The following is a 14108-nucleotide window of genomic DNA, read 5'->3' as shown; positions in this document are numbered from 1 at the left end:
AGATTCTCCGCATGGGAACCCTTTCTCCTCACCCCAGTGGTCACCTCTTCAATTAAGAGAAGCTCCTATTAAAAAGATGAATGCATTAGACAAGAAAGCTGAAATAGCAGTTGGTATCTTTCAAATTCTGATCCTCTGTCTTTGACAAGTAATGCCCTTTGACAAAAGCATAGTTCTGAACAGAACAGCTGAAAAGTACATTTCCCCCCTATTTCTACCTAAAAGTGTACTGGATACTAAGTTTCCGCATTCCCTATCACTAAAAAGGTGTAACTGAAAAGGAAAGTGTCCTAATTTAAGAACCAAGCTTAAAGCAACCTCTAGACCGGGACACAAAGGTCTTAGAAGAACTACTATTTCTGTGAATTCTGCTGTTACTGAAGCCAACTACACATAGCTGCACAAGCATGACAAGTATGCAAGTACATCTCCGTATTAGAAGATTTACACTTTAAAGACAGTTCTTACTCCAACATATGCTTTCCTGCTCTAGATAAGTGCCCTCCAGGAATTTAACAGAAAGCTTCCACTCTCTTTGAGAAAGCAGCAGTTAAGAAACACACATCCAGATAAGGAGCTGTACCCATGAGAAAGAACACCTTCAGAAGGGAAAGTAAGGAACAAGAACTTGCTGATCAGAAGTGAAGGCTGCAAAAACAAGGGTTCAGGCAAGAACATGTGGCAGTGCAAAGTACAATATACAAACTTCAATATGATTAATACTTGTCGCTTGTGATGTCGCTGAAGGTCTCGGACTTCAAGATCTTGTTACAGAAACCTAAGAACAAAGCTGTGGGTTTTTTTTTTTTTTTTTAGTTCTTTCTAAACTTTTAAAGAAACTTTAAAAGAATAGTATGGAGCTGTTTTTTGAAAGTTTGGATTGATTTTACAGTTACATGCATTTATTTACCTATAGTTACAAGCAAACTATTTTCTGGTTTAACTGTAGGTTCTTCTCTGAAACAAAAGGAAAAAAAAAACAACACCAAAACCCCAACAACTTACTGCTAAGTCAAGAGTGCCAACATATACAATCATAGGATTTTTCAAATAGGATTTTGCTAGGCGACGAACACCATCAGGCCAAGTAGCACTAAACAGGAAGTGAAGAGGAAAACACACACATAAGAATAGAGTGCAGCATTTTCTCCAATTCATTAATTTCATCACATTCTTCTTTTCTTTCTCATCCACCAGTGAAATACTTGAGTACACAATAACAGTAGTGAGCTTATACAACATTTAGGAATGATCTTAAGAAGTTATTAGTAAACAGCACTCAAGCTTTAAAAGATAACGTTCCAGGTTAAAAGTACAGACAACAGTTATGGAGCCTTTCTAATGAAGCCAAAAAGGAGTTTAGTAGTTCAATGATACCTAATAAGCAAGCTTCTAGTCTGTTTTTATCTCTAAAACAATAGCTGCAACGCCAGATATAACAACAATAGAATATCCCAGCAATAATTTTTGTTAAGCTCCCAAAAGCTGTATTAATTTCAAAATTAATACATGTACAGACTAGCACAGACACTGATCAGAAGGTTAGGACACACGTTTGGTTCCAGATGGAGAAGCAGAAGTTGGCATTTCAAATTGATATAGCAAATTCTAGCGCTCCCAGGACACCTTCATTTTTTGGTAAGAACTCAGTTGGTTTTATAGTTGATGTAAAACATCAGAAAGGGGTAAGAAATGAAAATAAAATTGTCAAATGACTCATTAGGACTGATTAGAATTAGAAAGAAAATTAGAAAGAAAACTGATGCCATTCCCATTTAGGCTAGTAAGAGTTTTAGTAAAACTGACACATTTGCTTTGAAGTTAACTTGTTCAATAACCTTATGTTTACAGTGTTCAGGGACTGAGCACTATTATGTTTACATACCTTGTCATAACAGTTTGTCTGTCAGGCCGCACATCTATTAGGATCTTCATTATCTGAGGTTCGAATCCCATATCCAACATTCTGTCAGCCTCATCTAAAACCTGCTCAGAAAAAGGTTATTTATTGTGTTTAGTTCCTTAGATAAGGGTTTCAGCAAGGCATTACATAGTGGACCATTTTAATGGTAACAATTTTAATTGCAGAATCCACTCCATAAAGCACTGCAAAACCTGTTCAACTTCTATTTCACTCCTTCAATTTCCTTGATGTTTTTTCATTTAGTAATACCTTTGCAGGCAGAACAAGAATAAGGGCACTTAAAGTCAATGAAGAAGAAACAACAACCGTTTGTTTGTCTGAACAATAATTTGGTCAGTGCCTAAAAGTTAAGCACAGAATTAAAAAAAACCCCCAAAAACACACAGAAACAAAAACCAACAAAACCAAAATTGACCAAACCTGTGGGGGTCCGCACACAATACTCTTTCAATAAGAATTTTTTTTTGTAAATTAAAGGGGAAAAATCTCATTTCTACCTTGTTAGAGAGCTCATACCAGACCAAAATATCAGTTATCAATTTAGTTCCTCATTAGAAGTAGGAAAAAAGCCAGCCTGTACAGTCTGGCTCACAATAGGACACTGCAGAATTCCCAGAGCTCAAACTTGTTTCATCTGTTAAAAAAATCAAAAGAGAACAAGCGAGCTGAAGGCCTGAGTACAAGTATTTGGAACTGATATTTTTTCTAATCCACAGGCACACTTGTGAATGTTTTCAGAGTCTCATACAAAGGAAGAAGGCTGCCATTCAAGACTCATTCTCCTTTAATTTTCAAATAGAGTTTACATAATCAAAGTTATATGCATCATGCTTTTATGTATTGACATTTTCTAGTCATTTATGCAGAAACACAAGACACTGATGATAATCCCTTTCTACTGTCCTGATTTTGCTATTCCATTCTTTTCAGATGTTTTACTCCATTAAAGGTTTTTAGTATGTTACCTATGTAAATCTCTGAAATAATACCAAATCATCAGCTGAGAGACAGGAGACTGAATTAGACTGAATTCTATTTCTTGATTTAATTCTCTTTATTTTCAAAGGACTCATGGAGATTTCATTAACTACTTGGATTTTAATACAATAGCAAGGCTGAAACATCACTAATTTTGTATACAGAGTTGGCTGCTAAGCCCTTTTCAGCAGCAGAAGCCTTCTAAGCTATTAAGCACACTGGTACTTCACTGGAAAGGGAGAAGAAAGCATGCAAGTATGTGTATTAGATGGATCAGAGTAGTTTAAATTTACTTTCCTTATTTCTGATAGCTGTTTAATAAAGAATAAAGGCTGTAACAGATATAAGATAGATATTAGCACTACTTTTTCCAAACTCCTCATAGCCAGTTCCTGGTTTACAAGCTAAATCTCCCTCCAGCTGACATAATCTTAGATTTCTTGTTGTCTATACGTATTAACTTGTTTGTTAATATTATTCATTTTAGTTCTATTTCTTGGCAAGAAATTCCTACAAGCAAGTTCTTCATGTGAAAATTGTTTTCTTTCCTCTGTTTTGAATTAGTTATTGGCAAGATTTGCACTGGTTTTTTGTATTTGAAGAATAAAAGGACTACTCCAATCTACCTTCTATATTCCACTTCATAATTTTGTTTTTAAAGTATACTCTTTCCCCTAAATGCTTCCCAATTATTCATGCACAACTCCAATTTCCTTACTTTTGTTTTATGAGCATAAGGTCCAAAGAAAAAAAGCACTTTGGATTACTGATGAATGAATACTGATATACACTGAACACAGCAAAACAGAAAGCAGTCTTCAAATGACATGTATTATAAACAATCAAAAGGCTGTATATGACAGAATTTCCCAGTCTTTCTTCTGAGATCATGAAAAACAGCAGTCTTATCTTGAATAAATGGGTTCCTAAAAATCTCAATCAAGACTGCAACCGACTTCATGGTTCTGTCAGGCAAGATGACAAATTCCCTGCCTCCAGTTCACCTTATGTACAGTGTATATTCAAATATGATTAACTCTAACAGAGTTTGTTTTTTTGTTTGTTCTTTTTAAACAATTGTATCCCAGTTTCTGACGCTGGAGGTCCTTTGGGAAACAACTGTATCATACCAGCAAATAATACTCAGTGCGCTTTGGGAGCATTCACAAGACTTGTCAATAACTCTAAATGAAAACTGTACATTAAGCTCTTCAGTGAAGAGCATTCTTCATCCAAGGTGTTAAAGCTGAAGTCCAATATCCCTCTTTTTTCTCTGAAATAAGGCTGCAAGATTAAATTATTTGTTGACTGAAAATTGACAGTGAAGCTGTGGAAACAGAAAGCATCTTATGTATTAAAAAGTACAATAAATTACAAGGAAAAATATACGGCAATATAAAAAAAAAAGAATTTTGGATGTCCAACTTTTCACATGGAACCGAAACAAGCACAGCATTTCCAGAAAGTCTGAGGCATGAGACATTACCCACTTTGCAAAACATGGTCCTTGCATCAGTTTCAATCTTGTGAAAATATTTCACTGCTAGCAGTAGAAAAACAAATGTTTTTTCTCCTGCTTTACATCACCCTATTTTTCAATTTGATAGCTAATTCTTTTTAGTAATGTCATACTATATTATATCCCACACATACTGGAACACCTGATTTTGGTTACATACATACTCTTTAATTCACAAACCAGTGTATGCCTGTAGTATGACCATACTTCACCTTGGTAGAAAAAGATTAGTAATGTTCCTATAGTTCCAGAAAGCAGGTTTTCAGGCCTTTTTTCCTCCTGCTTAGCAATTACATGTTACTCTACATGAGGCTACACTCCTATCTTCCAATAATATTCTTTTTTTCCAGATGGCCAAATTTCTAATGATGCTGGCCTTGCCAGTAAGCTCACAACTATTAGCTAGAACTGGAGCTAACTTGTTACAGCATAAATAAGTATTTAACCCTTAGAGGGGAGTAGGGGTGGAGATAAGGGAGGGAGAGCAGCCCAAACTGTCAAACTAGGCAACAAGTCTCCAGTTAAACAAACAACTCAGAAATAATTTAAATATATGAAAGTATTTTACAAAATAGCAATGGTTTTAAGTGTCCAGCACAGCAACAGGCAAGAATGAAATGAAGACATTTCCCACTGAGATCAAAAGAAAGTCAGTCACCCAAACATTTAAATATCTAACTGTTTGTGACTCTCATGCTTGCTGCACAAGTTCTAATAAGAACCTGAGTTACTGGTAACCTTTAGAAGAAAAGGAAAAGACAACTTGGGAAAGGCATTTCATCCATTAATAACTGTCTTGACAAAGTGAGCTTTAAAACAGCAAACATTACTAATACAAGATAACAATTTAGCATCTTTAAAATGCTTACTGTGCTAGAAGCCTATTTATTTTTTTCTAGGGAATAGTCCACAACTGCAATGCAATTATGTAAGTATGAACCATCCCTCCAACAGCAATCTCAATGTTAAGATGTATTGTAATTAAGACTTAAAAAGTTTAAAAGAAAACTTAATTAAAGCTTAAGTTCACACTAAGTCAATTATTTCCCAACTGGTGCATTCCTCATTCCATATCAGCTACTTGCCAAGTATGTTATGCTCTTCAAATTTATGAAGTTGTTCATTTGAAGATCATTCAGTCTGCCAGGAGTTGCAATAACAATGTCCACACCTTTGGTAACCACATCTATCTGTCCTTTTCGGTCCCCACCACCATATATGCAAATACTGAAAAATAAAACGTTTTACAGAAACAGTGTGTTAAGGGTCAACTAAAGCAAATCTTTTTCAAATAAATGCTACCATGTTGCCTCATTTTAAAAAGTATCATCTGGTATTAATACTGTATTATATGCAGATGATATACTGTAAATGTGACTGCCAGTATCAGAGTAATAATGGACTTACACTGAATGATACTCCCTCAACAGTTCAGCAATAGCTTTCTTCTGAAACTGCAGTGAACATAATCATGCAAGGAAGGAAGACAGCTATTAAGCTATGTTTGGGATTGTTCTGAAAATATTCATACCAAAACCAGATAAACATATGAAAGAATGCATGATTTTCTAAACAGTACCATCAGAAGTCAGATATTCTGCTGCTAAAACAATCAGCATACTCGATAAGGTATTAGGCTTACACACAAACTTAACATGCTCTGTAAAACTCCTTATTATTTTTGGGAAGGAAGCAGAACACACGTTTCAGTATTTGATGACTACAAGACTAACTCTGAATGCTATGCAAAGTTACCAGAGTGCCCTAAAAGTAAGTTTTGGAGTACAGTAATGTCCGCTTAATAGCTTAAATGAAGACCTACACACTCAGCAGATTTGCAGATGAAACCACATCAGGGGAGCAATCGACACAATACAGGGCTAGACTGTTACTCAGGAGGACCACAAAAAGAGAAATGGGCTGACAGGAATCCCATGAAGTTTAACAAAAGCAAAGGTAAGGACGGAATTACCCCATGGCTGAGGGCCAACATGCTAGAAGACGGCTCTGAAGAAAAAACTTGGGTGGGCAAGAAACCGAACATTATTCAACACTGTAACCCCATTGAAAAGAAAGCCAGCTATGTACTACAGAGAAGGTAGCCAGCAGGTTGAGAGAACTCATTATTCCCCTTTATTCAGAACTTGTGAGACCACACCTCAAGTACAATATCCAGTTTTTGTACCCCTCAGCTCTATTACAAGACAGACATATCCACATTGGAACAAGTCCAGCAGGCAGCTACCAAGATGGTCAAGAGGATGGAGTGCATGATGGGAGAAGCTGTCAACCAGGCTTGTTCAGCCTGAAGAGAAGGCTTAGGGAGATCTTATTACTGTCTACAGCTACCTAACAGCAAGGTTCTGAGAAGACACAGCTAGAATCTTCTCAACTGTCCACAAGAAGCAATAGACAAAGCTAAAATACAGAGCATTCCAACTATATAAGAAATAGATTTTCACCATGACAGTAGTCAAAACAGGCATTCTAAAAACTGGGAAAATACAAACTCTGCATTTACTACCTTCCCCTCCCCTCTTAGCAAATGCAATTATTTTGGTTGGTGAATTAAGCCACAAGTGGTATGAAAAAAAATTACTTAACAAGCAAGTGAGAAGTAAAATTACCTTTTAATTCCTTTGTATGTATACTTTGAACACTCTGCCTCTACTTGAAGTGCCAGTTCTCGAGTAGGAGCAAGGACTAACATTCCTGGCCCCCCACGCTGATCTTTGGATCTGCAATAAAGCATCTTTAGAATGTGGGTATATAAGGCCAAAGTCCACCACATCTGACATAGAATATTTTTATACTGTTCTAGACTTTCTCAGTACACTACTACTAACAGAATGTATGGTGACAAGTTTGGTACTTATTCCACCAGGTTTTTTTGTTGTGGTTTTTTTTTTTTTTAATTTATGATTTATTATCTTCTTTACTAGAAAGTTATCACATGGGGGTTGGGGGCAGCGGGGGGGGAAGTATCCACAGCTAAACAAAGTCAGACATGTGAGCAGTCCTTACATAGGTTGTGAAGTCAAGTGAATGAATCCAGGCAGTAAGTACGCTAATGTCTTCCCGGTACCAGTCTGTGCTATACCAATAAGATCAATTCCTTGGAGTATGATCGGCCATGCCTGGGACTAACATAAAACAACAAATACTTAAATGTACTTTTCTCTTAACCTTCAGTTAAGGAGTCATCAAAATTGAAGAAGTACCTGAATTGGTGTAGGATTTTGAAAACCAACTTTTCTTATATTAGCCATAATATCAGGATAACGTTCAAATATATCTTCAAATTTACAAACAGGATTGGGAATGCAGCGTTTTTCACCTTCTTTTAAGTCATCACAAATTATATTATTATTTTCTTTCCTGTGTAGAATTAAAGAAGTGCAATTGCTTTAAAGTCTCATTATCTGAAAAAGTAGAGCTAACATGAAAGACTGCCTTTCTGACTTTTTTTTTTTTTTTAAAGTTCTTGGAACAATGAAGAACAAGTTCAGGCTCTTGAATGAGACTTATGACTATTCTTCTAACTTTTAAGAAAGCCTCACTACAGAAACACTTCCCCTGGAGGCATCAATTAGAATTCTTTCTTACGAATTACTAATTTGAAGTTATATATGGATATTAACATGAACTGCAGTCCTCTCATATCAGACTTCAATTATACTCTATTGCAAATTAAATAACTGTGACAAGTTTTTAAATCTAAAGACAACCTAGATCTCATAAGAATGGATGGGACTTCTTTGTCAGAACCCTATACTCTGACAAAAGCCTTCCCAAAATATTTTCAGAGCAGCTGCCTGGATGCTCCAGAAAACACAAATAGAACAGTTTAGAAACAAAGAATAATGTCAGTAAGACAAGCTCCAAAAAAACCCCCAATAACCCAACCCCAAACAAACCCCCCAAAAAACAACACACATAAAAAGCTACAATAAAACTGAGGTTCTGAGGCTCTGCATAACTAAGAGGTATTAATATGCAGAAGTTGTTTATCTTCACTTCAGTCCTGTACTCTTCTGAAGATTCCCGCAAAGATAAAGTCAACTCTTGTCAGGCCACCTCTGGAATACTGTGTCTAGTTTTGGTCCCCACTATGCAAAAAGGTGTGGACAGGCTGGAAAGGGTCCAGAGAAGGGCCGCCAAGATGATCAAAGGACTGGGAAGCCTGCCGTAAGAGGAAACGCTGAGAGAACTGAGTTTGTTAAGTCTTGAGAAAAGAAGACTTAGGGGAGACCTTATCACTATGTCCCAGTATTTAAAGGGTGGCTACAAAGATGACAGAGACTCCCTTTTTACAAGGGGTCATGTGGAAAAGACAAGGGGTAATGGGTAAAAGTTTCTCCTGGGGAGATTCCAATCAGACACAAGAGGAAAATTTTTCACTATGAGAACAATAAGCCATTGGAATCATTGGAATCAGCCATCTCCCCAGGGAAGTGGCGGAGCCCCAACTAGAGACTTTTAAGATTCAGCTGGACAGGCTGCTGGGCCATCTTGTCTAGACTGCTTTTACCAACAAAGGTTGGACCAGATGACACTTGAGGTCCCTTCCAACCTGGTAATCTATGATTCCATTCAGCAAATAGTTTTACTTCAAGCAGGGTATGGGCTAGGAAAGGAATGGGTAATTCGACCTCCTAATGTATACAGAAATATTTTTTTCAATTAGTCTTTTTTCCTTAAAGCAAACAGATTAGATCAAGGAAAAACATTCCTTTATCACTCAAGTGCTACTCCTCAATGCAGGTTCTGAACCTACAGAACAATGTTTTGTTGCCCTTGACTAGCTCTGACAATAACACATACATATACTTTAAGAAAACAGGTGTCAATTCCATGCTTCGCTCACTCTGGCAAGGTTTCTCTGGTGGGCATGCATGAGCAAAAACAGACACCATGCAAAAAGAAAAGTAATAAACTGTAACATTTCAAGAATGTTCACCATCTTCACTAGAACTACTGAAAAGGGTTGAAACTACTACCAGGGCCTGAGCAGAATCACTTGAAACAGATGATCTGCTTTTCTTGCAAAGCAATGCTGTAGACTGCTGGATCAGAATGAATGGATACAGTTAACTGAGGCATGTATTCACTAGGATGCACTTGTACAGGCAAGATATATAGACAAACAGGAAAACAACAGTAATAGAAGTTAAAATCTGTTTTGATTATGGTATTTGACTAAAATATAGGGGGGGGAAATGGCAGCCAAGACATATTCAACACCTGAAAAATCATATTTGGAAAGACCTAGAAAATGTGAACATGCTGGCTCATGAAATGCATAGAAACAGCCAAAAGCCACTGAACTGTCTTGATTCTTCTCCCTTCTGAAAGTCAACAAGATCAAACACTTTTAGGAGAAGCAGTTAATCCCTAAAGTTAGTTTTCCAAGCAACTAATAATACTTCCTCTGCTAGTTATTGTTTATAATTCCTAAGAAGATCTAAGTTATTACAAGACCCTAACATCAATGCTTCTGTCTCAGTATTTCACCTCCCACTTTCTGGGCTTTCTATCTTAACAGTTATTTTTGCCAAGCAGATGATTCCCTATAGAAATGATCTTACCGCCACTGTTCCACTTCTTCTTGTGACATAGATGCAGTCCTTGATGATTCTTTATAGAAATTTTTTTCAATTGGAGGTAAGTCTTAAACAATCAGAAAAAGTAAACTTGAGTCAGTAGGAAATGCTACAGCTCCAGGGTAAGTCTACTAAAGCTTAAGATGGAAATCCCAAAACCCAGACTTTGCCTTGTACTAAGAAACTAGCCAAAACTGGTGGAAGACTATTGTTGTTCATGTAAAAGATGAAGGCTGAGACAAACACTTAAGTATCTGCCAACAAGAACCACTTCACATCTCAAGTTCTAAACTAATTTCTACTAACATATGTAGTATAGTATTTAACAATTCTCAGATTTTTGCTGCCGTCACATACAAAACAACGGTATTTTCAAAGGGTGAAGTCAAAATACCAATTGAGTAGTAAGTTTAAGGCTTCACACAGCAACTAGTGTCCTCCACGATCATGCTGAGAAATGCTGACATGGTCACTTCGCTGCAAATACTTAACTAAATTTGAACACTGAAAGATTCAGTCATTGCAAAGCAAAAATTAAAAGCGTTTAAGCATTCAACAGATTTATCATATGAAGACAAGTACCATACAATCAAAATTTTAAAACTAACCTGCCCACTTCATAGCTTCATATTTAGCTTTGTTTTCTCGAAGAGAGGCCCAGTTAATCACTGATTTCTTTGGGTTATTTTCAGGCTTGGTAGCGTCCAAGGTTTCTCCTGCGGAGTTAGTACAAAAATATTGCTGTTTGATAGAATCCATTTGGAGGGTGAGGGGGAACCTCCTCTCAAAACAACTTATTTTCTTTTCCTGTTATAAGGCCTCTTACGTGATTTTTGAATAGACATGAAGCATGTAAATAGAAAATTCCTTCCTAGGCCTCAGTCTGAAACATCAGTAAAACCTGTACAAACCCAGTTCAACATCTTTAGCTAAGTAGCTACAGGAAAGTAATGACAGGTTCTGAAATGTTGCTCCTCCAGCTGTAAATAAGGTTTGTTGTGCTGCAGGCTTTTGAAAAACTTGTGAACCCAGCAGATGATATGTAGACAGAAAGCTTTATTTGTAAACAGCTGAAGGAACAAGATCTACTTCTAAAGCATCCAACATCACCATAATAAAGTCTCAGTGTAGCTACACTCTACACCCCTTTTTTTTTTTGATGAGGTTAACACTTCCTAGGAAAGAAAAGTCTTACAATGAAGATACAAGTTGGAACACAATGAATGATGTATTAGTAGAAAACCAGGAAACATGGGGAAAACAGGGTCACATACGCTAAGGAAGTGTTAACTATTTCTAGCTTCTTGAAACATACTCGTCCACCTTCTGGGGCACTTCTTAATTCAAAACTCACAATTACTCCATTCCTTATTCTAACGCTGAAACACAACTCTCAGATTCTCATCAGTCCCTCAGATCAACAACTATGGATGTTGTATGTGCTCCCAACAACTTTTTGCACAAGCAAACAAGACAAACACAAGTAACATAAGCAGCATCTCAACATACAATCATTACTTACATATCCATGTAACAGACAAAATTAAAACAATAAAGCCTAGTAAAGTGAGGCATGATGTGCAACACCAAATCTTAAATGCTAACTTCCTATGAACGTAGTAAGAAGTCAACATCACCCATGCTCTCATCAGTATGTTTGCTTTATAGACTACATTTATAAAAGCTTATTGAATTTTAATACTGCACAGATACTACATTAAAACTTAAGCTAAAACCAGTACTTGTATTTTGGAGGAATCAGACTGATAATGCAAGAAACCAAGTGGTATAACATCCTGCATTCATTAAAATTGTGGAAAACACACAGGAACAATTTTTCACAGAAGTCTGGCAGTTTGAGGGGGGGAAGCCGTTTACAGCTGAGAAAGGAGGATGTCTAGATATTTCAGTTTTAAGGAGGTATGCTGTTGTCCAAGAACAAGGTGAAAGTTAATTAACTTTACTAAAATACTAATAATATAGAAACACTCCAGCAAACTACCAAATAATATGGTAGAGAATTGGAAAGACAATCCACAGCCTTTTTTAAAAAAAAACAAACCACAAAACAACAAAATACATTCCTTACCTTTCTTGTTCCCACCTCTAATGTAGTTTTGCCCAGATCTTGTAACAGCTTTGTCAATCAACATCTTGGCTTTGTTTTGCACTGCAACGCTGCCAAAAATCTTTACTTCAGCTCCATAGGTTCCCTTTATAACCTATGTTCATAAAACTTACTGAGTTTTTTTTACTACAAAGACAAATATTATACAAGAATATATACTGAACACAAGTCTTTGATTTTTTCCTGAATTTGAACTTCTCTGGAAAAGGCATTTTAATTCCCTTTCTAAAAGAATGGGAAATAAATGCATACTTAGGGGGAAATAAAAAATAAATCAGTAAGCTTTCCCTATTTTCACATGCCAGTCAAGTTACAACCTAAATTCCATTTACTTTTCAACAATTCTTGTAAAGGAGTAGAATTATTATAGCTAGTGCAACACTCTTCAACTTGCTGCAGTAATTCTGGTTTACATGGAAGCAAAACCAAGTACATTCCCAGTAGAGTCCGGGCCTAGATGACCCATAGCACATGGTACCTTTATCCTGGAACCTGAAGAATCCTCAAGCTCTCTTATTTTAGTTCCACCCCGACCTGTTATAAAGATACACTGCATATATTACATAGATTTACACCAAAATCTGTCAAAAACTATATATTGTAAGTATTTTGGTTGTGATCAAACCAAACACCTTTATATGAGTGCACGCATCCATAAATGAACTTACGACACCAAACTGCTGGAAAAGGCAGGTAGCTTTTTTGTCAATTAGCCAAAACACAAACGGGGCGCAGGGGGAAGGCCATGTCATTTGAAGAGATGAAGAAGCAAAACCGGCTCAAGAGAGAGCCACCCTTCCTCCATGTGGCTAGAGAGGGGATTCAGCTCACTTAACAGACTGCTGGCCATAGAAAACTGACATCAACCCAACCAGCTGAGGGAGGAAAAGCTCAGCTCGCCTGGCAAGCGGGCAAGCTCCGCACTTCAGCCAGTACCCTGCACAAGCATCCTGCGCTGCCCAGGTGTGAAAGATGTAAGGCGATTACAAGGGGTTGGGGCCGCTCCGTGGCCAGGGAGGTGGAAGGCAGCAATGCACTTTCTCAGGGTGCAGAGGAAGGTGCTGGGGCCCATAGGATCTCCACGGCTGGGTCCCGGTCTCTTCCCCACCTGCTTACCTCAGCGGGCCAAGCACCCTGAGGGTGGGGGTGCGGCAGTTATTACCTATGAGGGCGCCGACCAGGGCGCTATCAAGGTGGAAGCAGAGGGGGGCTGCGGCATCCCATGCTTGGTCGGTGGCGGCTTGGGGCAGCCGCTGCCGCGCCGCCTCCCTTGGGCCGCGGAAGCCTGCAGCGCCTCGAGGCTCCCACTCTTCCCCTCCGAGGCCGGCCACTGCCTCCCGCCGCCACTCAGCGCTCCTTCGTCCCTCGCCGCTCTGCGAAGGGGTCGCCGGCGGCTGCCACAGACACCCGGCAGCGGCGGCGGGAGACGGCGGCCGACCCGACACGCCGGCATCCTCGTCGCTGCTCGTGTCCCAGTCAGACATAGCGGCTCCCCAGGCCGGCACCGCGGGAGCTCCCCAGGCCTTAACGCTCCTTAAGCTATGAGCGCGCTGATTGGTCAGAGCGGGACGCTTTCTAAGCAGTGATTGGCTGGCTCGGCGAGGCAGCGCGGGGACCGGAGAACCTATGGCGGTCCCTGCCAAGCCGGAGGCGGAGCTTGAACTCCATCGCTGCGCGTGCACCGCTGTTGGCGCCGGGGCCGGTGAGGGCAGCCTCGCCCTCTGTCCCGCCTCCCGTCGTCTCTGTCGGCCTCGGGGCAGCCCTGGGCGGGCTCCACTGACGAGGAGGCGGCGGTGGTGGGTTATGGACGGGAGGGGCAAGAACTCGGTTCTGAACCTGTGGGAAGCCACCAGAGTCCGTGGGGTGGGGAAGGCAGGCAGCAGCTTCAGGGGCAGCTGGGGCGTGAGTGTGGCACTGAGTAACTTTGCTAGGTGTCTAGGGTCGTGTCATGCTGAT

At 39.0% G+C, this 14108-nt stretch overlaps 1 protein-coding gene across 1 annotated transcript; it reads right to left on the bottom strand.

The window, feature by feature from the left end:
• Positions 1–558: 558 nt before the first annotated feature.
• Positions 559–14092, bottom strand: DDX43 (DEAD-box helicase 43). Its single transcript, XM_081997343.1, has 11 exons — positions 13315–14092; positions 12631–12686; positions 12114–12246; positions 10633–10740; positions 10010–10091; positions 7643–7799; positions 7446–7564; positions 7049–7159; positions 5507–5648; positions 1886–1986; positions 559–1093 (listed from the first exon to the last, which is right to left on the bottom strand). Exons 1-11 carry the CDS (start codon positions 13634–13636, stop codon positions 940–942), a joined length of 1485 nt encoding a protein of 494 aa, XP_081853469.1. The 5' UTR covers positions 13637–14092; the 3' UTR covers positions 559–939.
• Positions 14093–14108: the final 16 nt, after the last annotated feature.

The sequence above is a fragment of the Phaethon aethereus genome (assembly GCF_964289735.1).
Source record: "Phaethon aethereus genome assembly, chromosome: 3".
Lineage (NCBI taxonomy): Eukaryota > Metazoa > Chordata > Aves > Phaethontiformes > Phaethontidae > Phaethon > Phaethon aethereus.
The sequence above is the reverse complement of the archived record's forward strand: the minus strand, read 5'-3'. Positions and strand labels throughout refer to the sequence as shown.